Raw genomic sequence first — 22,643 nt, 5'->3', positions numbered from 1 at the left:
AGAAGCCACAGTTTGCATGCAGGGACTAAAGGGCCCTGTAAGGGGGAAAAAAAAAATCTGAGACCCCAAAAAGCACAGTACAAGCAGTCCAGGCACTTTGTGTCACTCATTTTATTCACATGTACAAGTTGACACTACACTATTAATAATAGACAATACAGAAGCATTAAAAACAAATACTGTTTAAAAATTTTAAAAAACACATATTGCTTCAAGCTTAGATGGTATTTCCCTATTGTTTTTAAAGTGAATTCAGTGCTAACAATAGCTGAGGCAGCTTCCCATTTACTTGTACCCCTAATTTCATGAGGCTACTTGTCAAGGTGTTGAGTCAGGCTCCATTTATGGCTTTGCTGCTGAGTGCACTGAGCTGGAAAAGAAACTGGAACATCCAGGTTACCATTAGGCCCTCAGATTGCTAGCATTTGGTCCCTATCACAGTAAAAAAAAAGTCAGGCCTTCATAGTTCAGTGGCACTACATTATACCATAAAAAATGAGAACAGATACGCTTCCCTATGTGTTAAAAATTCAATTTAAATGTGCATGTGCTACCTGGATAAAATTCTTACCAGAAATTCAGGTCTGTCCCTCAGTTTTGTTGAAGTTGGCTCTAAGTTTAGCTATCACCTTGACTATCTCAGCTTCCTGTGAAAAAGTCTGTATTTCATAGTTGCAAAGATGTGACAGCAGTGACTGAACAGGCATGCTACTGTATTTTACAGGACATTCTTAGGCAGGGTGCATGGTAACATTTTACACTCTAAACACTAGTCTTCACAACACTATAGTTAAACTGCAGCATAATATATTGTAAAACTCTTGCTCCACTTAGCTAAGTACTTTCAGAAACATAAAGGAATAAACAGTAATTTTAATGAAGACTTTGGACAATTGAGTATTTACTGTGTTCTTGGCAAAAAGTTTTATTTCTAAAACAGGAGTGAGAAGTGTTCACCACTTGGCTAAATTCAAGAGTCCATGCAAGACAAAGTTCAGAAATTCCTTAATTGATAGGGAGACATTCACTAGGTTTTCTATTTTCTAGTGAGTCCAATTTGAAGCAAAATGGCCACCTCCTGTAGGAATCTATGGAATACAGTTAAAGCTTTTACATCTGGAAAGTTCTGCTTTACAATTCAACTGGCTTTTCATTTGTTGACATCAAAACACCAGCAGTTTTCTAGGCCAAATACTTTGCACATAGAGGTTGCAGTGATCAGAACTATACTATTTCCTGTAGTCTAAGCAAAATAGTAGCTTTTTAGTCAAGTAATGCCCAAATGCAGGAAGGCTACCTGATTTGCAGAATAATTTACTCCTCACTTCAGGCATTGTATTACCTAAACCCCGATAGTACCAACATAGCACCCAGGATTGTTTTGGCTACCGACCATTTGAAAAAACACAACAGCAACAACTCACAAGACCTTATCAGTGTCTCTGCTGTCTTCTAGTAAATGATCTTTGTGAGGGACAGCTCTTGACCAGACAAGGATTAGAGCTAGATAATTTCCTCAGTATACAGCAGCCTTGGTGCTGTTGAAAATTTTCATACTCTGCTGAACACCTAAACCGGCCTGTTGGAGATGTTTTAAGTTTGGTTCCCAGTATCCAAGGCAGAAGACACTTAAGCCTCCGATAATTATTGAAAACACCAACACCTAATGGGAGATACACCTTATCCAAATATGGGTACTTAAGGCAGGCACATAGTCATCCTAGCTCCTCCATTCCCTGTGGGAAGAGAGAACTGTAGAAGCTGTCTTCGAAAGCGTGGCAAGACGAGTCCTGCCCTACACAATCAAGGAAACTGTTGAGTGTGAATGTGACAAAATGCACTGAGGGCACAATCCATCTGCTGTAGTTACATAAAGCCTACAAAGCCTGTGGGCAACAGGAACAGGCAAGTTTTTATTGAATAAGGCTGTTAAACACTACTGAGTTGGTGCTTTGACACTGTTGTTCAAAGCTTGAGTGGCTTCTGGAATTGCAACAGCATCAGAAGCAAACTAAGCATATTTACAGCAGTTATTTAAAGAGGAAAACAACATAAAAGGAAATCAAAAGAATCTCATATGGAGTAAAGGCATCCTCTGGAATGGTTTTCCCCAGTTTGGGGCACTGTTCTAAAGTTTCAGGAAGTTCTAGCCTGTACTTTAGGTAGCAGTTGAAATACAGGGGTTCTTAATCATACTGTGCTTTCCCAGACTTAAAAGCTGTAAGATCTTAAATAGGTAGCCTTCAACAAGAGTTGTCTGTATTTTTATAGCTTTATGCTTAAAAGACAGTTTTTTTAAAAAAGCGCAGATTATAATTTCATAGATTCTAGGACATCTTAACAAAATTGTGGGTAATGAAACCTTTAGTGGTGTAATAGACACTAGGAGGCAGCAGTGCTTGGACCCTTTGCACAATGTTACTTTCTTCAAGAGCACAATCAGACTTTTCACTAAGCATGTGTACTCTGTTGCAATAGTAGTTCTAGAGTCCTGCTTACTCACTGAGATTGTGGAATGAAGCTAAAACTAATGCAGGTTTCTGCTGCAGAAGTGCAAGTATGCTTCCTGTGGGAAAGTGTCCAGCCTGTAAAGCACAAGCTTCAAAACAACGAAACTGAGATAACCAACATATGTAACTAACACACTACACATCTGAACAAAACTTTGAAGCTCACAACTACAGCAATCATCTGCCTAAAGCGTAGTTAGCAAACTGAAAAAAAAAATTTACAGCCACCTGAGGGAAACAAAACCACCAAGGATATCACAATGTCTTACTATGTAGAAGTAGGACCTACAAAACAAAAGTATTCAAACTTCATTATATGTTCTTGTTTACTAAAGGATACACCCCTCCTTTCCCTAGCCCTTACCCCCTCCCCATCCCCCCACAAGTGAGGGGCTCTGCACCAATTTCAAGAGGCAGCAAGTTTCTCAGGACTTCATCTGCAAGTTTTATCAACACAAATTTCAAGTTTAAACCCTTTAACAATATACTTGTACAATACCTCCAAGTGGAATGCATATTGCACTCTGACCCCCACTGAGCTTAATAGATACTCTGAAGTGTTAAAAATAGACCTCACCAGAAAGGAGCCAGCCCTCTCCTTCAATAAATGCATTTACATGATTAAGTACAGACTAAGTGTGACCACAAGGATAGTACAGTGGTACAATTCTATGTTTGTAGGACAAGTAACTGCTTATTGAGTGGCAGCTATCAGATAATGATTGTCTACATTAGTTTTTTGGTACAACAGGAACAGCTACAGCAAAACCATCCTGTAGCTGTTTCTTGCCCTGAAAATGAGTAGTTTATTCTAATGACCTTAGAAACAGTGATAAATGTTAGCATCAGCAGATTCACTAATCAAACAGGATTGGGTTTTGTTTGGGTTTTTTTGTTGTTGTTTCTGAAGTTTCTGTATACAGACAATGCTTGGTATTTGTCTGCCTAAAGCATCTACATTTATTAGTGCTAATTACCAGACATACTGGCATCCTGTTGCCTGTCTTCATATGCTTATTTTCATAAAAGTGTTAAATCATTTTATAAATACAAAGGCACCTCCATCACTCCTTTAAAGTCTTTCCCCAATACCATCTCCCCATGACTTGTACTTCAAATAAGGGAAAACAGATTATTTGTAACCATGATCAAAAAAGTGTTTGCTTTGACTCCCTGTATGCTAAGGTTCCCCCTCCCACCCTCAAAACAAGCTAACTGAAGCATTAGAAAAATTCCCAAAAGGGGAATTATTTAAAAGTTTGGGTAGTTATATCTAAAAGCCTCTTCAAATGTTATGGCTCCAAGGATACACCCCACTGTGAGGTAGGTAGCCAAGATAAAAACATTGTAACAAATATTTTAACAGCTGGAAACTCCCTATAAAAACCTTGCATAAGTAGTTTGGTTCCTTGCACCAGTGTCCTGATATGCGTAACTTCTTCTGAGGATGCCTAAGGGAATCCGGGTTCAGAGAGCTCTTGCTGAGTAGCATCTCATGTACTCTGTCATCCAGGGGTTGTCTGGTGGGGAGGGCTTTGTTCGCCAAGTGTTTTCTGCTTCTGCTGATCGCACTCGCCTCTGAGAAAGCTTCCTTTTCTCCACTTGTCTCCTGTTCTTTGCTCGTAGAGCAGATTCGTGAATCTAAAAGACCAGAGTCACCATTACAGAAGGAAAACAGCCTAGGAACCTGTCAGGAATGACGAGGATCGCTTTTTATTTGTCCCAGTCCCCATCCTGAAGGAACAGGGATTGTGAGCGAGGTTGTATTTTCTTCTGAAATTTGTACCACTAACTGAACACAGATTTTTTTTCATGAAAAGTGCTTCAAATTCTGTTCTGCATTATCTTTCACATTTCAAACTATTAAATGATTACAAAAATCTCGAATGTTTCATAGTCTTACTCAGATGTATTCTAAAACCTTCAATTCTCTATTTCTATCATTTAAAATCTTAAACACCCCTCAATATGCCCAAGCATCCCTTAAAACCTAAGCCATATTAGTAAGACCAAACCCTGGAGGATCCCTTACTAGAGACTAAAGATCTTAATTTTGAACAATATGCTGAACACACAATTACATACATTTTTATATTAATGAATTATATTCCCCCCAAAATTTAATATGAAGAGTCAGTCTCTATGTTTGCTTGCTTATATCTCCAGATTGAAAACTCTGTCTCCCATCTCAGTTAGGAAAAAGTAACACCTTTCAGGCATGCAAAGACAAGTAACCCGAGCAGGCTGTAAGTAGTCATACATAAAGAAACATCCTCAGTGACAAAACACTACATAATTGGGAGTGTTTCAGGAGTGTTCTGCCCACTCAGTCCAAACTCAAGACCCAAGCTGAGGTGTTGCATTACTGTTTCTAGCATAAGAAATGTTAGAAGTCTAAGATAAAGTAGAAATATATCTGCCCAAGTCAGGCTTCAGCCTCTTCTAGGCTTCAACATAAAGCACCAGTCAACTATTTTGAGCACTGAACAAAACTTATCAATTCTGCATTAGTGTGCATTATCAAGAAAGGCAGCTTCTTTCCAAAGCTGAGAGGCCCAAGTTCCTCATTTTGCTCAAAGGGTTGAGCTGTCCAGGAAGGAAAAGCCTGGGCTTCAAACCCATTCCAAGACAGCCCGTTAAAGGCCAGCTCCATCCTGCACATTATGACAACCCCCACCTCAGTCCTCAGGTATTTGTGTCATAGATTCAGACTGTACATTAGTAGTAAGATAAGTAAAACAAGACGCTGGCAAGGGTGCATTAATGATTATGTTGTACCAGCCTAGGAGAGTTATAGAGAAGAAAGAAATGGATCTGTTATAACACTCCCTTGCTGTTTCTAAGCCAGGAAACAGAGCCCCAGTACAGCAGAATCCTGGTGCTGTCCATGACCACATGAATTTTATTTGTGCTATTTTGGTAATATTTACACCAGCCTTGTAATCCATCAGCCATCTGATAGACCATTCTGCTGCGAGCAACGTTTCCTACTGGCAACCCACCAAAACAGGCTGCTAGACAAGACATTTTAGCAGAAAAGCGTTTGTACCATCTCAGTGAGGCTCTTAGTCCAGGAGGTGCCCCTGCAGAAGTCACTCTTTCAAAGCACAAGTGTTTTTATACCCCAGTGTTTATATACCTGCCTGCTGTGGGGTGCCTGGTGCCAGCTACCTGCTTTTCTCTTGTTTCCACGAAATTCAGAATGCAGAGATACTTTTATACCTGCCAGTTTTGCTGGTAACACTGTAACAGCCAGAAACACGACACCCAGGTTGTAATTAGAACTGCAAGTATTAGTCAAACCTGGGAAGTATCCAAACCAACTAACAGTAAAGAACTCTTATTTGGGCATCTCAAGACTCTGCAGGTTTATTGCTAGGATCTACTGCTGGAATCTCCATACATTCAAGTAAAGGGACCCCTTAGAAATTTTACCTAGATACTAAGACATCTCTGGGCACTAAGTAGTCACTGCCTTTTAATGAAACAGAAGTTCTTACTTACTTCATTCACCGAAGCAGAAGCACAGACATTGTGAGTTTTCTGGCTTCCAGTATCCGTCTGTCTTTCTCCCCACCCATACAGAGCAAATGGATGTTTATTCTCCTTTGGTGCATCTGTCCTTTGGGGACTTTTGGCTGATTTTCGATCATTACGACTGGACAAGGCACTTCGACTCGGACGTCGTCCTGTACGGCTGGTTTTGTCTGCTTCCTTCACAGGAGCATGTTCTACAGTTTTCTCTTGCTCTTCCTTCTCCTGCTTTTCCTGTTCTTCTTTTTCTTTCTCTAAAGAAAAAAAAGGTATGCTTTAAGCTCCCAATGACAGCATATTAATGTCTGTTTTGCACAGCCTCTCAATACATCATTGAAGCTGTGCTTTTTTTAGAAATGCAAGAAGTCATTACTTCCTTAGTAGCAGACATATACCTTGCTTAAATGTCTTCATTCTTTCTTTAGCGACTACAATACAGCTTTTACACACTTAAAAATGCCTTTCACCAGTGAGGTTACAGATAATCAACAGCTCCAGGCAGAATTTAAAGACTGTTTCCAGGGATGTTCTGTCTTCACTATTTCATCTTTGCATCTCTCAGACAGCAACCAGATGGAGCACTGAATGCCACATAGATGCTGCTAGCCAGTCAGAGATGAAGTCTGGTAAGAGTATGTGCAATATTAAATCCCTCATATTATCAGCTTCCTCTGGAAAAAGTGATTCATTTTCAACCTCCCTGTTTATACATATATCTCTGTCATGGTTTTCTGCTTGTGAAAGAGAGGAGAGTGTGAAGCAAAAACCCACAAAGTGGTGGACATCACCCTTGCTACCTGATTGGTGAATTATGTTGTATATTTAAAGTACCTCACTCTGCAGGCATTACTCTCCAAGGCTCATTTCTCCCACACATTTAAGCCTTCCATAGCAAGGGGCCAGCAAAAGTCCTCCAGACACTGGGTATGGAGAGCAGGGTTTGTGGAAGAGCATTTAAAGGCTGAATCACCACAGTTTTAGATCACCACTGAGGGCTGAATCAGCATTATATAAAATATTAATTAATAAAAACACAGAGAAACAACTGTTCCATAAGATCCAATCTTCTTGCACTATAGTGCTAGGGAGGAACTAGTTTTCCTTTGTTTGTGGCACCAGTGAAGCCACACCTGTGTTCAGTTCTGGGACCCCCACTACAAGAAAGACATTGAGGTGCCGGAGCATGTCCAGAGAAGGGCAACAGACTGGGGAAGGGTCTGGAGCACAAGTCCTATGAGGAGCAGCTGAGGGAGCTGGGGCTGTTTAGCCTGGAGAAAAGGAGGCTCAGGGGAGACCTCATCTCTCTACAACTGCCTGAAAGGAGGCTGTAGCTGGGAGGGTGGGGGGGGGGGGGGGGGGGGGTGTGAGATCCATCTCTTCTTCCAGGGAAGAAGTGACAGGAAAAGAGGAAGTGGCCTCAAATTGCATCAGAGGAAGTTTACACTAGATATGAAGAAAAATGTATTCACCTAAATTGTTCCCAGGCATAGGAACAGGCTGTCCAGGGAAGTGGTTGGGTCCCCATGCATGGAGGTATTTAAAGATATGTAGATGAGTCACTTTGAGACATAGATTTTAGAGGTGGATTTGGCGGTGCTGTGTTCATGGCTGGATTCAATTTTAAAGGTCTTTTCCAACCTAAACAATTCCATTACTCTATAATGAGCAAGTTAATCAGATATACTGCTTACAGTACATTAGTGAAAAATTACCATGGAAAAAAGTACATACAAAGAACCCTGTTTTCATTCTCCATCCTGCAAATCTTCAGCAGTAGTATGGACAAGCTGGAAGTGTATGCTAGACATTGAACATGGCCCCTAGACATTGTGGGCAGGCACAGGCAGACACTGTGATCTGACATCTCTGTGACTTTTAGGCCAACCATGCCTTTTATGCACAAGGCAACTAAAGACTTTTATTCACCTAAGAGCATAGGAGTCTGCCAATTCCCTTCCAGTAACCAATTCCCTTCAAGTCTCCACCTTTGATCATTAGATGCTGTTTTCTGACACGCACAGTGATCACTCAAACTCTGCTGATATAAACACACCAAACTTGCGAGTTTCCTACCACACCATCTTCTGGTGGGGACCAGCTCCAAGCCACCTCTGTTCCAAGTCTCATCACTTTCAGCCACCACCAACATATGCTGGTATGGACAGAAGGAATTCCTTCCTTCACTGTCATAGGGAGTTCATCCGTTTTGGGGCTTGCTTACATATTGACAGGTTGACCATGGACAAGTAGCACAATTTTTACCCAAGTGTCTTCATCATTAAAGGCAGAAGGTCTTGCCAATCATGTGATGAAATTGCAACCATTCCTGCTAATTGCTGTGATTTCAAGCACATACATGCCCAATCTGACACTGCTTTAATTTCAATTCTGCATCCATCCAGTTCTGATGAAATAGAAGTTACCTGCCTGGCACATTGGTTAAGCACCCATTTACTCTTGCACTCACTTCACACTTGCAGGGTAAAGATATCAAGACTTGTTCCATGCCCCAGAGTTCCCCTAAGGCAAGCCTTATGCTCTCTTGCTAGGTGTTAGCCTTGCCAGCATGCTTTCTACTTGCTGTCAACCAGCACAGAGGCCCTGGTGCTGGGCCTTGCTCAGGCTTGCCTATACCCATCTTCCAAGATGTGCAGGTGTAGCATTCATCTACAGGTGATACTGCAACATAGCTGAGTATTTGGTCAAGAGTGGCCAGCAATGTTTAAGTATTTAGAGCTGTATTTGTTAAGAATTCAGTTGAATGACCCCACAAAAGAACGGAAAAAAAAAAAAATCAGTCAAGGCCAAAGCAGAAGCATATCGAGAGTAAAAATGGCTAGATGAATTTTACATACCTAAATATTGGCTGGACTTAGTTTCAGTTACTACAGCCAAGGCTGGTAAAAGACAGCAGCAGTGACCTCAGTGTGGCAGTAGACTTGTTTTGCGTTGCGTCCTGGGCTCTGGGACGCACAGCTTCACCTCTGAAACAAGGCAGCTCATTCATCAAGGCTACAAACAGGCAGCACAGAGCTATCCCCTTACAAAATATTATCTGAGCATCTCCCTGCAGAGCCACTCCAAAGGAGAGACTGCCTGGGTCCATTATCAGAAGGAAGCACTGTTTTGAGAAAATTAAGCACTGGAAGGGAACATATTGCTGTTGATTCTGCTTTCAGGAGTGCTTTCATTTTGGAAAGCTGTTCCATCCTCCATTCAAGGGAAAATGGCATCTACCCTCTCTGCAAAGGAGGATGGAGCAACACAGACTTCATAAACAGCAGAAGTGGTATTTAGAGACTTAAAAATACAGGAAAGTGGGGGCTCTGCAGTTATATGGATAGTTTAGCTTTAAAAAACAAGGCACCAGCCATGCCTGGGGATGCTGCTCACTAGGATATAGCTCCAGCTGGTCCAGAAATGATTGAGCCAGCTTGTCCCAAAATAGCAATAAAAGCATATGGGTAAATGGCACGCAGAGTCCTGTGCACAGCCTTGCAGTAAATGCTGTATGCCAGAGTGCACTGTAGCACTTATGAACACCTGCTATTAGAGCAGGTATTTCCATGAACCCACTCCTACAGAGCATTTACACAGGACACAGCTGGGGAAGGCTCAAGATCTCTAAGTTATTGAAGCCTTTTATTTAAAACTATGGTTTATATCCAAGCCATTTTTTTTTTAGGCAACACTTTTCACAGGCTGTCAGAAAAGCAGCAGTTGACAGCAGGACTTAGACCCAGCTGCTCAGGGAGTCCAGGCACCAGCAACACCTACCCATCTTCTCCTTCCCATGCAGAGCACCAGCTCCAGCAGACACAGGAAACTCAGAACTGACCAGCTTGCAGCATTTACAGGGATTAGACAGGAGAGGGGGAAAGCTAGAAACGTTTAAAACTGCATCATGGATGCTAAGCAGAGCACACTGGATGGACAGGAGGGGATTAAGTGCTTAACAGGCAGAACAAGTCTGTCAGGCCCACCCAACACGGCTGCTGAAAGCTCCTGCCCAGAAGAGGTCACTTAAACCCTGCTGCATCGCCCGCTTGCGTAACAGCTCCGCTCCTGGCTCAAGCGGGAAGGGCTCCAGAGGAGCTGCTCTCTCCCACAACACTGCGTGCCCCGGGGGACAGACAGGACCCCCATTTCAAGGGCCCTGCTGACTTATTGCAAGTATCAGCAGCCTTCTGATTAAACCCACAGGCCAGGTCACAGGGGTCAGCAGTATTATCTCTGTATGGAGATGTCGGCTCCTTACAGCAGTACCCCAGCATCAGGAGAAGCACTTTGTGCTGGAATTGCTGCAGGCAGAACGTGGAGTTTCCTGCTTTTGTGCCAACACCTCCCCAAATGGGGCAGGTCTCCAACACCTCTTGAAGGTGCTACATAACCAGTTGTGGGTATCGACAAACTGCAGCTAGGTAGAAAGTAAATTACTACAGATGAAACAGATTGCAGCATCATTCTTCAAGGCAGATCTTGTGTGAGGCAACACTGGAGCTAGCAGCCACACAGCAGCTCAGAGCTGGTTAGATTCACACAAGCCTCATCTGCAGCAGAGTTTGGAAAGCAATTACTGGATTGGCTTGACAGCAAAGCTTGTTTCCAAAGGAAAAAAAAATTGGAGCAACTTTAAGTAACAGTACTATAAACCCCTGAATTGATAGCCTTGCCTTCTTTCCCCACCACAAGCTACTCTTTCCCACGTACATGGGCCAGCAAATACACCTGCGACATGATGACAGACAAGATCAGGGAACAAGTCTGAAATTGGATCTTCTGTTTAGTTCCACTAATCCAGATCAGTCGCTTTACAAATACTGTTGGGGCAACTCCTTTGATGGCAGCTTGTCACTGCTGTCACTTAAGACCACTGCACAAAATTGCTGAAGGCAAAATGGCAATAAGGACTGAAAGATGCCTTCATCCTGCACGTGTGTGCAGCAGTGTCATTTCACAAGCAACAGGTCTGACAGCAGCACTGCTGCCAAGAACTTCTGTCTTCTACTTACCAGCCCACTGGGCTCTGTTGACAGCTTTGAGGATGTGTCTACACCACAACTACACCAGTTGATTTAGGTCAAGATTTTGCTGGATTATGTTTAAAGCACATCTACGCCTGGGCATGTTCCTTAGAACAATCTCACAAACAGCTGCTGCAAGTGGAGGCCCAGAAGGAATTAACCCAAAGTTGCCTCCGAGCACACCTTGGTATCATACGGCTACTCAGCCATAGCTTCAGTGCAAGACACAGTGACAAAGCATCTTTGTCCCACGTGCTGCCCCAGGGGTTCACATTGGTACTGCTTTAGACCAACACCACTGAACCTTAAAGCCAAGCTGCCTACATCCACTTTCTCTACATGCACCAGAAGCATTCACGACTTTTACAAACACACACGGGCTCATCTCAGCGGGAGAAAGAGGAAACCAGGGCCGCACACACCATTATGAATTGCATTTACCTCAGATATTAACAACATAAGTGCTGGCCAACCATCTTGGCAACAGGCACTGTCAATACCACTCAGGCAGAAATCAGATTCTGCACAGAACAGCAGGGAGCAGCAGTAGCCAAGTAACAGCTAGGATGCTCCAGCATGTGGGCGGATGTCAGATTCAGAAGACAAAAGATGTCATCAACTTGAGCACACTCAGCTACCCCCACAGCACTTCAGTGTAATTAAGTTCTTTCAAAGAAAAAAAAAAAAAAAAAAAAAAAAAAAAAAAAAAAAAAAGCAGTTTAATAGTAGAAGCTTCAGAGTGGTAGTTTCTATGTTATCTCCTCCACATGCTTTAATTAGCCAGCCAGTAAGCAGAAGAAAAATACATCCTTAGAATTGTCCAGTACTAAATGAGTCACCTCCTTATATTATATATGCATTAAGATACAATAAATATCCACTAAATCCAGCTGCCTAAGCAGAGCTGTTTTCAGTCTTTTTGCTAAGGACCTAGCAAAGCTCTTAAATACTTGCAGAAGTTAAGAAATGTTTGTCCTAAGCCATTTGGCAAAGAAGCAAATATTAAGTACAGATTTTTCTCCCACTGTAAGTATCACATAGCAAGGACCTAGCAGAACATTAGGCATTCCCTTACAGCATCCATGGCAAAGGTGTATCAGTTACAGAAGCACAACTGCCCAAAACCCTGCAGCCTGCCAGGCCACTGGTGCTCCACAGTCCCTTTGCCACTGATACAGGCCTGAGGACACAACTATGCACACACTGGATAGTCACATGCACCATCACTGACCACAGAAAGTGCCTGCACAGCCAACAAGCTTTTATTCCTTGTGAAATCCCAACCAGAATCAGGCTACCAAGTAACTCCAGCTGGATCTTTCCCTAGATAGGAGTCGGGGAGGGAATCAGGGAGCAGGCTAAGGAGTGAGCAGAGCATGCTGGCCAGCAGTCTCTAGCCTTGGCAACTGCCAGCGTCATCAGATTGTAGCAGGTTTACGTGCTCTATCCACAGGCTCAACAAGAAGAATGAAAAGCAATGCAGGTTCCTACCTCAACTGCCCCAGGCTTGTACATATTCAAACTGCATCAGAAAAGTTGGGAATGCCAGGTTCTGAGTGCAGCTTTCATCTCCTGCCACTAAAAGCCAAGCCTTCAGACAGCATCACCTTTTCCCATGCAACCACTCCCTGATCTGTTGCAATTCCTTAGTTCTGCTTCTCACTGAGATACTATGTAGTTCTTCCACACGTGCTCCCAGTCTAACTTCCTCAAGGCCTGATTGAGGAGAGCAAGACTAGGCCTGCTAATACTCTGTACCGCACTGGTGAGCTGGGTGCTTCCACCACTGCACAGCTGTTGTGCTTCAACCTCAGCCAGCAACTAAGTGTCACATAGTCACACACTCCCTCCCTCCGCCGAGGGATGGGAACCGGAATCAGAAAAACTCAGGGGTTGAGGTAAGAACCACTCAATAATTGACATAAAGTAAAATTCATAATAGTAATGAAAAGGGAAGAATAAAACACAAGAGAAGCCAGTGATGCACTGTCAGTGGCTCCTAGGCAACTCCCCCCAGTTTATACACTGGGCACAACTTCCTGGCTGTGGAATATCCCTTTGGCCAGTTTGGGTCAGTTGTCCTCGCTATGCTTCCTCCCAGCTTCTGGTGCACCTGCTCCCTGGCAGAGCATGGGAAACTGAAAAGTCCTTGATTTAGGGTAAGTACTACTGAGCAACTATTAAAAACATCCATGTGTTATCAATGTTATTCTCATACTGAATCCAACACACAGCACTGTACCAGATACTGGTATAAAATTATCCCAGCTGGAATCAGAGCAACAGCTTTGGGGAGGTGGAGTGGATTACCCCAGCAGCTGTGTGCGCCCCCATGGGAGGCCTGGGTGCCAAAGGCCCACCCAGCTCACTGCAGAACCCCACATAGCTAATATGCTCTGAAACACCAAGCCTCTGGAACAGATGACAGCATAGCTGAAGCTTTCGTGTAATGTGGTATTCTTAAGGTCTGTGAATGCAGTTTAGTCTTGAATATCAGAACACAAATCATTCTGGAAAGCCCAGGCCCCAAAGGGCTTTGAATCAGATTAGTTTCCCCACTCCAAACAAGCACATCTAACTCCAAGAGAAAAAAAAAAAAAAAAACACAAAACCAAACAACAAACAAACAAGCAGCACGAGGCTTAACTGACCAGCTCTCAAGGATTTTCCCTGCTACTGTACAACAGATAGACAGATGATTCAAAAGACATGTCAAAACACTAATCAATGGCTGCCAGATAGAGTAATTCTTTCACTACAGGTAAGAAAGAATACCTTATGGGATAAAAAAATACCAGCTTGGGAAGCTTGACAGTGTTATTATCTGCCTAACCACTCTCTTAGTTAGACGGTGAGACACCAAAAGGGAATTATTCAATGCTAGAAGAGAACAGAATGTTATCAGCTCTGCACCTGTTCAGACTATGAAGTTGTCCGCACTCAGCTGTGCGCCCAAGATCAAACCTCAGGCGGCATTGAAAACCAAGTGTTCAGCCGAGACACATTACACGTGCAGATCCAGGAAAGCAATTGCGTTAAGCGCCAGCCACTGGCATACAGTCCAATTTGCCGCTGCTTTTGCCCGAGAACCTGCTTATATAATTGCAGAGATGCTCGGCTCCCATGGCAACAGTTTACATAAGTGGCTGTGACTCAGGATGAGAGTTACCACCACTCGGCTCTTTAAAGGGACACCTCCGATGCCGCAGCTATGGCCTCTCCGCAGGCCTAGCCAGGATCCGGCTGGCTGATGAGCCGTTCCACCCCCGGGCCATGTCCTGGGGCGGGCAAGACGGGCCAGGCGGCGGCCGGGTGCCCCCGCACGGCCACTCCGCCGGGCCCGGGCACCCCCGCATCGGGGATCGGCCCTCAAGCCGCGGCCGGGCGGCCCAAGCAGAGCCATCTCTGCCGAACCCCGCGGAGAAGGGCAGGGCAGCACGGCCCCGCCGCGGGGAGGGGGCTCGGGCCGCACCGGACACACGTGTCCCCCCCGCCGCCGCCGCGCTCCCTACCGGGGCTGGCCCGTCCCGCCTCGGTCGGCGCTGCCGCTCCCGCCGCCTCCTCCTCCTGCGCGGCCGCGGGGCTGCCGGCTCCCGGCGGCGAAGGGGACCCGGCGGTGCTGCCGCCGCCGCTGCCGCTGTCCTGCTCCCAGCCGTCCCAGAGCCAGGGCCGGTGCGCCTGCTCCAGGAGCCGGCGGCTGAGGCGGTAGTGCAGCAGCTCCAGGTAGCAGGCGCCGCACGACTCCCACTTGGGCTCTTTGAAGCGCTTCATGTACTCCGTCTTCACGCGCCGCGCCGGCACCACCATGGCGGAGCCGGGAGCGGGAGCCGGGAACCGCAGCCGAGGACCGGGAGCCGGGATCTGCCGGCCGAGCCCGCCCCCTCCCGCTGCAACGTTTAAATCCAAACAGCGGCGTCCGGCCCCGCCCCGCGCGGGGAGGGATGCTTGGAGCGTGGGGACAGGCGCATGAGGCACAGCGAACAGGGTGAGAGAGGATGACAATTAAATTAAATTAAGTTAAATTAAATTAAATTCAATATAAAATAATTAATAAATACACCAAAGCACCGCAGCCCTGGGCCCAGCAGTAGGGGTGCTGGGCCCCGGGTGATCCCTGCACCAAGGGAGGCTCCGGGAAAGCCTCCCCGCCGCGCCGCGGAGGGGCAGCCTGGCGCTGCCCAGCGCCTGCCGGGGCCCGCTGAGACCGCCCGAGTCCGCGCAGCGCGTCAGGGCCGATGCGGCAGCAGCAGCAGCAGCAGCGCCGTCTGCGTGCGGCGCCCCGGGCCGCGGGGTAACCGCGGGGGAGCTGCTGCCTCCCGTTCTGCTTCTGTAAGAGCACCAGGATGGGCAGCAGCCGGGGCCGGCCGGAGGGAGGTGAACGCCTCTGCAACAACAGGGCAACGCTGCAGCAGCACTCTCCATTTTGCGCTAATCTGCTTTAAAAACTTGTCTCCAGGGAGCACCAGAACAGATTGGCCTAATCCAGCCCTGAGCTGGGCGGCCGCCGTCGCTTGGGATATGAAATGCTTTAGAGGCAAATGCAGAAACCGGGGCGGCCTCTGCAGCCGCCCTCCGCCCTCTTGCCTGCCCGCACACGGACACGCACCCCCGGCTCTTCGGCGATTTCTGGATGTTTCCTTCTCCCACACACCGTTTCTAGGGCATCGCAGCGAGTCGTGCCCCTGTGGGACATGACTGTCCTTGAAAAGGGTTTGCTGCAGAGCCTTTGCCACAGTGTCGCGCACACTCTGGGAGGGGACAGCGTGATCCCCCGCCCGACGGGCTGCGAGCGCCCCGTTTTGGACCCCTGCAAACCTGACTCCCCTTGCCATGCGCAGGCTCGGCACAGAGGCTCTCCGGCCTCCTCGCCAGGCCCCGCTCCGACACACGGGGGCACTGACGGATTTTCAGAAACAGTTCTAGGAAACTGCTTTTTTTTTTTTTAACTAATAAGGAAGCAAACAGGTTTTTTTCCTTGCCTTGCCCTGTGCGTCCCCTGACTGAGATAAATGAAAAAACACAAGCTGGCGCGGATTCCCGGGATGGTGAACGCTGGCCCACACTCTTCCAGTGAAACAAAAGTGTTGGTGGCTTTAAGGTGAGGGGGCGGGTGTTACACTCAGCACCTCTGCCTGCGCGGCAGAGTGATGCAATCCTCGATACGGCTAACATAACCAAATTGACTTAGTTTAATCGATGCTCAGATCGAGCAGAATTTAGCCCTGGTTTTGCGTGGACTGGCTGAGGCTTTCCAACCCCGTGGTGCTCAGGCATGAGTGAAAGGGACGGAGATGTTGCCTGACCTTTCCAGAAGTACCTGGATACCTCCCTTCAGCCCTCACAATGCCCCAACCTTTGCAGTTATGTCAACAGCCCGATGACAGCAGGATATTGGACAAATCTCGGCTGTTCTTTGCGATTCAGGAAAATGCAGTCAGGAGAGGCCAGTTGCAGTGACAGCCAGCGCCTGGTGCTTCAGGCAGACACGCTGTACATCTGCATCCATCAACTTGTTAGGTTCCATTTTAAAACCCATCGTAACTCCCCCAGCTCCCTTCAGCTCTGCCTTCTGCGCTCAGGGTGGGTGGTGATAGGGCTGCCAGGGAGCAGAGTCTGGGCAGTGTATTTACTGGGAAGAGAGGCACCGAAATAGCAGGGCACCTACTCCCACTCAACTGCCTCAAAAACGAGACAGGAGCTCCTTCTGAGGGCTCCTTCTCTCCATGCTGTGACACTCACAGCGCCCTGCCCGAGGCAGACGAGCAGGAGCCTTGCTCACATACTGCACCGGAATAAAACCAGGCAGATGCAGCAGTTTTCTCCCCTCACCCAGTGCTATCCTGAGTATTATATTTGGGAGCTGCCTCACTCGTTTATTACTCCCACTGAGGGCTCCAGTTGCATCTGGGTTGTCCCTGATGCCTTCTCCTTTTGCCCTTAGTGGTCCCGCTGGGATCCAGCCACGTCCTCAGCACCACCTGCTCTAAGAGAGGGCATTTCTTGGAAAATAACAGGGAACAATAGATTTTAAAACACCTGTAACTGAAGACAGGACTAGAGAAAGCAGCTGTAGCAGTGCTGTCTAGAGAGGAGAGCAGGTTGCTCCACAATTAACCTGGACTCTGTTTTCTTACTCTGATACTCTGCTCAGTCTATATGAGGAGATGACATAAGTGGATTTCATATAAGCAAGCAAGGTCTGGGGGTTGCAGAATTTCCTTTCCTTTTATAAAATGTTATTTTGTACAAAATGTCATTTTGAATCAACCTGCACAGTTTTAGCTGGTCACTTGTGGTTATGAAAATGCTGCCTCTTTTTCCACGTATTTTATTATATCAATCTTTCCTTTCTCAAAGGACTTCCATTCCCTGTTGTCCTGGTTTCAGCTGAGATAATTTTCTTCTTAGTAACTGGTGCAGTGCTGTGTGTTGGATTAAGTATGAGAATAATGTTGGTAATACACTGATATTTTAGCTGTTGGTCAGTAGTGCTTACTCTAAATCAAGCACTTTTCAGTTTCCCATCCTCTGCCAGCCAGCAGGTGCACCAGAAGCTGGGAGGGAGAACAGCCAGGACAACTGACCCAAACTGGCCAAAGGGATGCTCCACACCATAAAACATCATTCCCAGTATGTAAACTGGGGGGAGTTACCTGGGAGCCACTGATTGCTGCTTGGGGGTGGGCTGAGCATCAGTCAGTGGATGGTGAGCAATTATACTGTGCAGCACTGGCTTCTCTTGGGTTTTATCTCTCTCTTCCTCCCAGTTTTATTACTATCATTATATGTTATTATTGTTATTATTATAATTGGAACTATATTTCACTTTATTTCAATTATTGAGCTGTTCTTATCTCAACCCACAAGTTTTACCTGTTCTTTTCTCCTGGTTCTCCTCCCCACCCTACCAAGGAGTGAGGGGAGTGACCAAGTGACTGCACAGTACTGGGTTGCCAGCTGGGGTTGAACCATGACATCAGTTTAAGAAGACACAGCTATATCAGAGGTACATGGATACTCTCTGTTGACTTCCCTATCAGGTAGGGATCCCCTTTTGCAGAACCAAGCTTCTCTTGGGGTGCTCATAAACCTACTGCCCAGTCATTGATCCGTGTCTCAGCCATCACACAGGAAATGCCAGTATGACAAGCTCCAGATCCTGGCACACAGTCTGTGAGTTCCCATTTTCTGCAATTTTTTCCCTAAATTCTGCACTCTTCAGAGGAGGCACCTAATCTTCACAAGAGCCTGCAAGGTGTCAATACTTCATGAATAACACAGTAGTGTTAGTAGCTGCCTCCACCCATCCTCTCTATTGTACTGCACAGGCTTAGTACTCCTGCTGACATGGAAATGAGCACCCAGCTGCCCGTGTGCTACTGTGCTACGAGGTAAGCTGCACCTTCACACTCCTGCTTAAGTTTCTCCTTCGCAGGTCAACCCTCCCATCCAACAGTTTGCGTGTACATCCCACAGTGCCTGGGGAAGGAGCTGCAGCAAGGCTTGGAAAGCAACTGGGGACCACTTGTGTAAGAAGACTTGTGACAGAAGTGTGCAGAGACACCCAGCAGAGCTGATGCTGTAATTCACACATTACCTGAGGCTGAGGCAAGCAAGAGGCTGAATGTGGCTGTCAGCCACATTCCCCATGCCCTGCCACAATCTAATCTTGACACATACAGTGCAGAAACCTCCAGGCCACAGCGCCCAACGTCCCAAACCAGCTCCAGAGACATTCAGCAGCTCTGGGGCAGGATGCTGAGACCGTCCTGGGTGAAGAACAACTCCTCCCTCACCCCTCCAGCTACAGCCAAGCAGCTCTGTATGTGCCAGACAAGAATCATTCCCCGTCCTTGACACAGCAGCTCTGGATATTCTCAGTGTAGCTGTATAAACATTATTATTAATTTAATCCTAATGAGTTTTGGCTTCAATACCTCATGGCAGAGACTTTCATGTACTGAGAATAGCCAGTTATTAAATGATTCCTGGATGAGGAAGTACGACATTTATGAGGCTGATACTAACATTAGAATTTCCTCCCTTGTATACTTTACTGCATTTTTGCCTTCATTAAAAAATGAAATAAAGACACCATTTGAATCATAACACTGAAATTCTAAGCACGCTTTTTCCTTTTAAAGCACTTTTCCCCTGAGGATCTTATTGCTGCCTCCTAATTCTTATTATTTTTCTTCTACACATAGCAAACCAGGTGGAAAGGTAGGTCTAGAGTTTCTGACCAGATCCATGACAGATGACTGATTGATGCCAAACCCCAGTTTCCTCCACTACCCCCATTTCAATGGGAGTACCATTCCCACTAGGGAGGACAGCAGCCTGGTCTGGGAAACAGCCTTATTTTTGTCTGAAACAACCACAGCAAAGTCAAGAGCAGAGACATAGCCTGAGTTTTACACAAAAATTAGCAGGTAAAGAAAAATGAGCATGGATGTTATTTTGCAGAGTACAGTCCAGAAAAACACCGGGTAGTCACATGGGTAGTTTACACATGGTTTTGTCTTGCAGTCTTTTGCTGTTGCACCTCTCTCTAGCTCCAGGAAATAATGGGGAATAGTGGACAGTTTATATGCAGTAGGAGTGGAAAAATTACATGTCAACACATCTTTCATATCCACAGACTGGCTTCCAGCCGAATCAGGAGCTGTCAGAGTCTGAAACTGGGCCGCTGAGTTTGCTTGGGTAAAGTTTGGAGGAGAGAGAAACCAGGGAAAAGAAATAAGCTGCTTCTCAAAGAGGAATGTATTTTTGAAGTATTTAACAGCATAAAATCCAAATCAGCAAGAAAATTTTCCCAGATAGGGAAAAAAGCACAGTCTTCCTCGACCTGTAAACTCTGCTTTCACCTAGATCAGTGAATCTTTGCCAATACTGGGGGTAGCTGTCCCAGTCACTTCACAAAACAAGCCGTCATGCTGTCAATAGTAGCCTGGTTAATCCTGCAGATGCAGGTTCTTTGGTTTCATGAGTTATTATCCTTTTTAGGTCTACACCAGCTGCCCACAGGGTAACACTGTCTTGGGAGAAGGATCAGAAGAGCTGGTTCAAATGTTCTTAGGGGCAGGTTAGCCAGCAGTAGTGCACTTGGCTGCAGAAGTCTCCCAGAACGGCCTGATCCCAGTATCCAGAGCTCTGCAAAACTTGACCACGGCCATTGTGAGTTGCGACCAGTTGGGAAAGCACCCCCTCTTCCAGCAGCTCTGATCACAAATCCTGTTATTTGTGAAAATCTGACATTTTTCTTGGAACAGCTTGAAGCTTTTTGCCATTACAGCTGAGTGGCTGTGCCTCCAAGCACCCACAGCAGCAGAGTTCACAGCAACCTTAGCAGCTCCTCTGAGTCTTGTCAAAGGTCCACACTTTCCATTCACCTTTCTAAAAGATGAAAAGAGAGATGTGGCTCCTTGGGTTGTGTGCTAGTAATTTGGCCAGGAGCAGGGAGAGACACTTCCCACTCCTGAGTGTCTTCTCGTTGCTGCAGTTCTGAGTCCTAAACTGGGCACCCAGAGAGGCTGACTGTTGCCCACATGGTGTGAACACAGCTCAGCTCCTAGTTTTAAATTGTTACAGTGGCAAAGAACAAAGTCCATACTGGTATCAGTTCTTTTTTTCCCCTTTTTTTTTGAGTCCTTAAGGTTGCAAGGTTGCACACCACTGCTGACTGGTCAAGTGGGTCCTAGCACGGAACCTGATCTTACAGTCTGCAGTAAGGGGGTGCTTGTCAAGACACTGTCCCCAGCAACACGTTTGCAGGCTGCCTACTCCCTCTGAGAAAAATCAAGTTTACACACCAGGTGAGTAAGAGGCAGGAGAATCGGGAGACGTTTCCCACCTGTCCCTTTTTGTCTCCTGCTTGAGCAGCCCCAGTGACCAGCAGGCTGGCTGGTGACCCTGCTCAGCAGCTGCCTGTCCCATGGCCAAGGCAAGGACCTGGCTCCCAGATGTACTGCTCCATGGGCAGTGCAGGAGATCCCACTCTCAGCTACATGCCAGTTCAAGTGCATATTTCCAAATCTGGTTTTAAAGGACAAACAGGGATTGAGGCAGTTCACCATGTGGTGGGATCTCACTCCCAAAAAGTCATCAAGGCAGACCTGCATCACGCTCCAAGTGGCAGAGTCCAGCACAGCCACTTGCAACGTGCAAGACATTGTTGAGTTCATGGTCTCAGTAACACCTGCAGGATGCCACCTCCACAATTTGAGGCAGGAGGCAGTCCGAGTGCACCCACTCAGGGAGACACAGGTGATGGAGAAGTATCTGAGCCCACACACTTTCCTTCAGCCTTATCTCAAGCTCATATTGTTACACAAAGCTGTTCTCAGCTCATACTCCCTTCCCTCTGGAGCTCTGGGGCAGCAATCCAGCCACTGGTCAGGATTACTTTTGCTGTTGGTTCTGCTCACATTCCTTTTGCAATCCCAGATGCATCTTCCTCTCCTTCTTTTGGCCCTGGACAACACCCAAGAGGCTGGTACAGCATTTGCCACAAGCAAGGGATTCAAAATCTCCAGCATTTAATGGCTACCTCAGAGAGCCCATCTGTCACTGAGAGAACATAAAATTTCTGGGGCGAAACACAAACACCTGTGCTGTAACCTGCTCCCTACCTCACAGCAGTAAGGGAGTGCTGCTGAAATGATAAACTTTGAAAGGTCAGTCCTTCAGACCATCACTGCTGGGCTAGAGTCAGCCTCTAGGTGATGGGGACAGAAGCTGTTTCTGTGGCTTTGGGATGTTACTTCCAGCATAGGAGCCCACATGCCTCACAGTTCCCCATATGGTGGCCCAGTGCCAGTCCTGTACCTAACAGCAGCCTGCACAGTGATGGATCTCAAGCAGTGAATTGATGGGTAATAACAAATGATCTGTAGAAAATAATTCAATACTTGAAAAAACTTCACAGAATCTGAAATGAGAAGGCTTGGGAACAAGGCCGGCTCAAGTTCTTATTTCCAAATCTGCTTTTAAACACCAGAAATTATTGGCAGCTCAGTGCTGACTCTGGGCTGATTTCACCATCAGTTTGTGAAGTCTCTGTAACCTAATCTCATTGATCCTCCCCCTGCAAACAAGTGGCTCTTCAACAAAAAAACCCTCATCCCAGCATAAACTCCATTTAAGGATCTCAGTGCCATGACCATGTGCTTTGAGACCGTTCACTGAAGGTTGCCACAACTATCTCACTTTTTTCTGAAGCACCTCCAGCACCAGTTCAGAAGAAGTAGTGTATTAGAAGTTCTTCCCCAGATCACCTAGAGAAACAGTTCCAAAGGACCCCCCGGCTCCTGATGAGGACACAGGGTGGAGGAGGATGCCACGATGGGGACAGGAGGAAGACTATGCAGGGAGCTCCCGAGAGGGGTTTACCTGCCCTCAGCCGTACCCTGCAGGTGAGCAGGACTCCCAGCCTCTTGGTGGGGGGCTGCAAAGATTTCATCCCAAATAAAGCCAGTCACATCAAGGGTTCAGCTCTGAGCAGGGGTAGGGCTCAGCTGCCAAGCTGAGCTTCTAAACTGCTTCCAAAATTTCACAGGGGCATCCGAAAAAACTG

General features: G+C 46.3%; 1 protein-coding gene and 1 long non-coding RNA gene across 3 annotated transcripts; one reads left to right on the top strand and one right to left on the bottom strand.

The window, feature by feature from the left end:
- Positions 1-87: 87 nt before the first annotated feature.
- On the bottom strand, positions 88-14,965 carry LOC104684302 (centriole, cilia and spindle associated protein). The gene is made up of 3 exons (XM_039568527.1): positions 14,581-14,965; positions 6,015-6,298; positions 88-4,151 (listed from the first exon to the last, which is right to left on the bottom strand). The coding sequence occupies exons 1-3, from the start codon at positions 14,873-14,875 to the stop codon at positions 3,978-3,980; spliced, it is 753 nt and encodes a 250-aa protein (XP_039424461.1). The 5' UTR covers positions 14,876-14,965; the 3' UTR covers positions 88-3,977.
- A 135-nt stretch (positions 14,966-15,100) lies between these two features.
- Positions 15,101-19,177, top strand: LOC104684303. Of its 2 annotated transcripts, none has more exons than XR_005604090.1 (2): positions 15,101-16,166; positions 18,504-19,177. It is a non-coding gene; the product is annotated as an uncharacterized LOC104684303 (long non-coding RNA). The 2 variants fall into 2 exon arrangements; XR_002043785.3 differs by lacking the exon at positions 15,101-16,166 and adding an exon at positions 17,920-18,074.
- Positions 19,178-22,643: the final 3,466 nt, after the last annotated feature.

The sequence above is a fragment of the Corvus cornix genome, chromosome 3, assembly GCF_000738735.6.
Source record: "Corvus cornix cornix isolate S_Up_H32 chromosome 3, ASM73873v5, whole genome shotgun sequence".
In the NCBI taxonomy this organism is placed as follows: domain Eukaryota; kingdom Metazoa; phylum Chordata; class Aves; order Passeriformes; family Corvidae; genus Corvus; species Corvus cornix.
Note: the sequence above shows the minus strand (reverse complement) of the source record. Positions and strands in the feature narration are given on the sequence as shown.

Coding starts and splice junctions, on each gene's coding strand:
- LOC104684302 (XM_039568527.1), bottom strand. CDS start 14,875: ATGGTGGTGCCGGCGCGGCGCGTGAAGACGGAGTACATGAAGCGCTTC. Junction 6,299..14,580: donor GGCGGGACGGGCCAGCCCCG/GTAGGGAGCGCG, acceptor TTTTTTCTTTAG/AGAAAGAAAAAGAAGAACAG. Junction 4,152..6,014: donor CTTCTGCTTCGGTGAATGAA/GTAAGTAAGAAC, acceptor CTGGTCTTTTAG/ATTCACGAATCTGCTCTACG.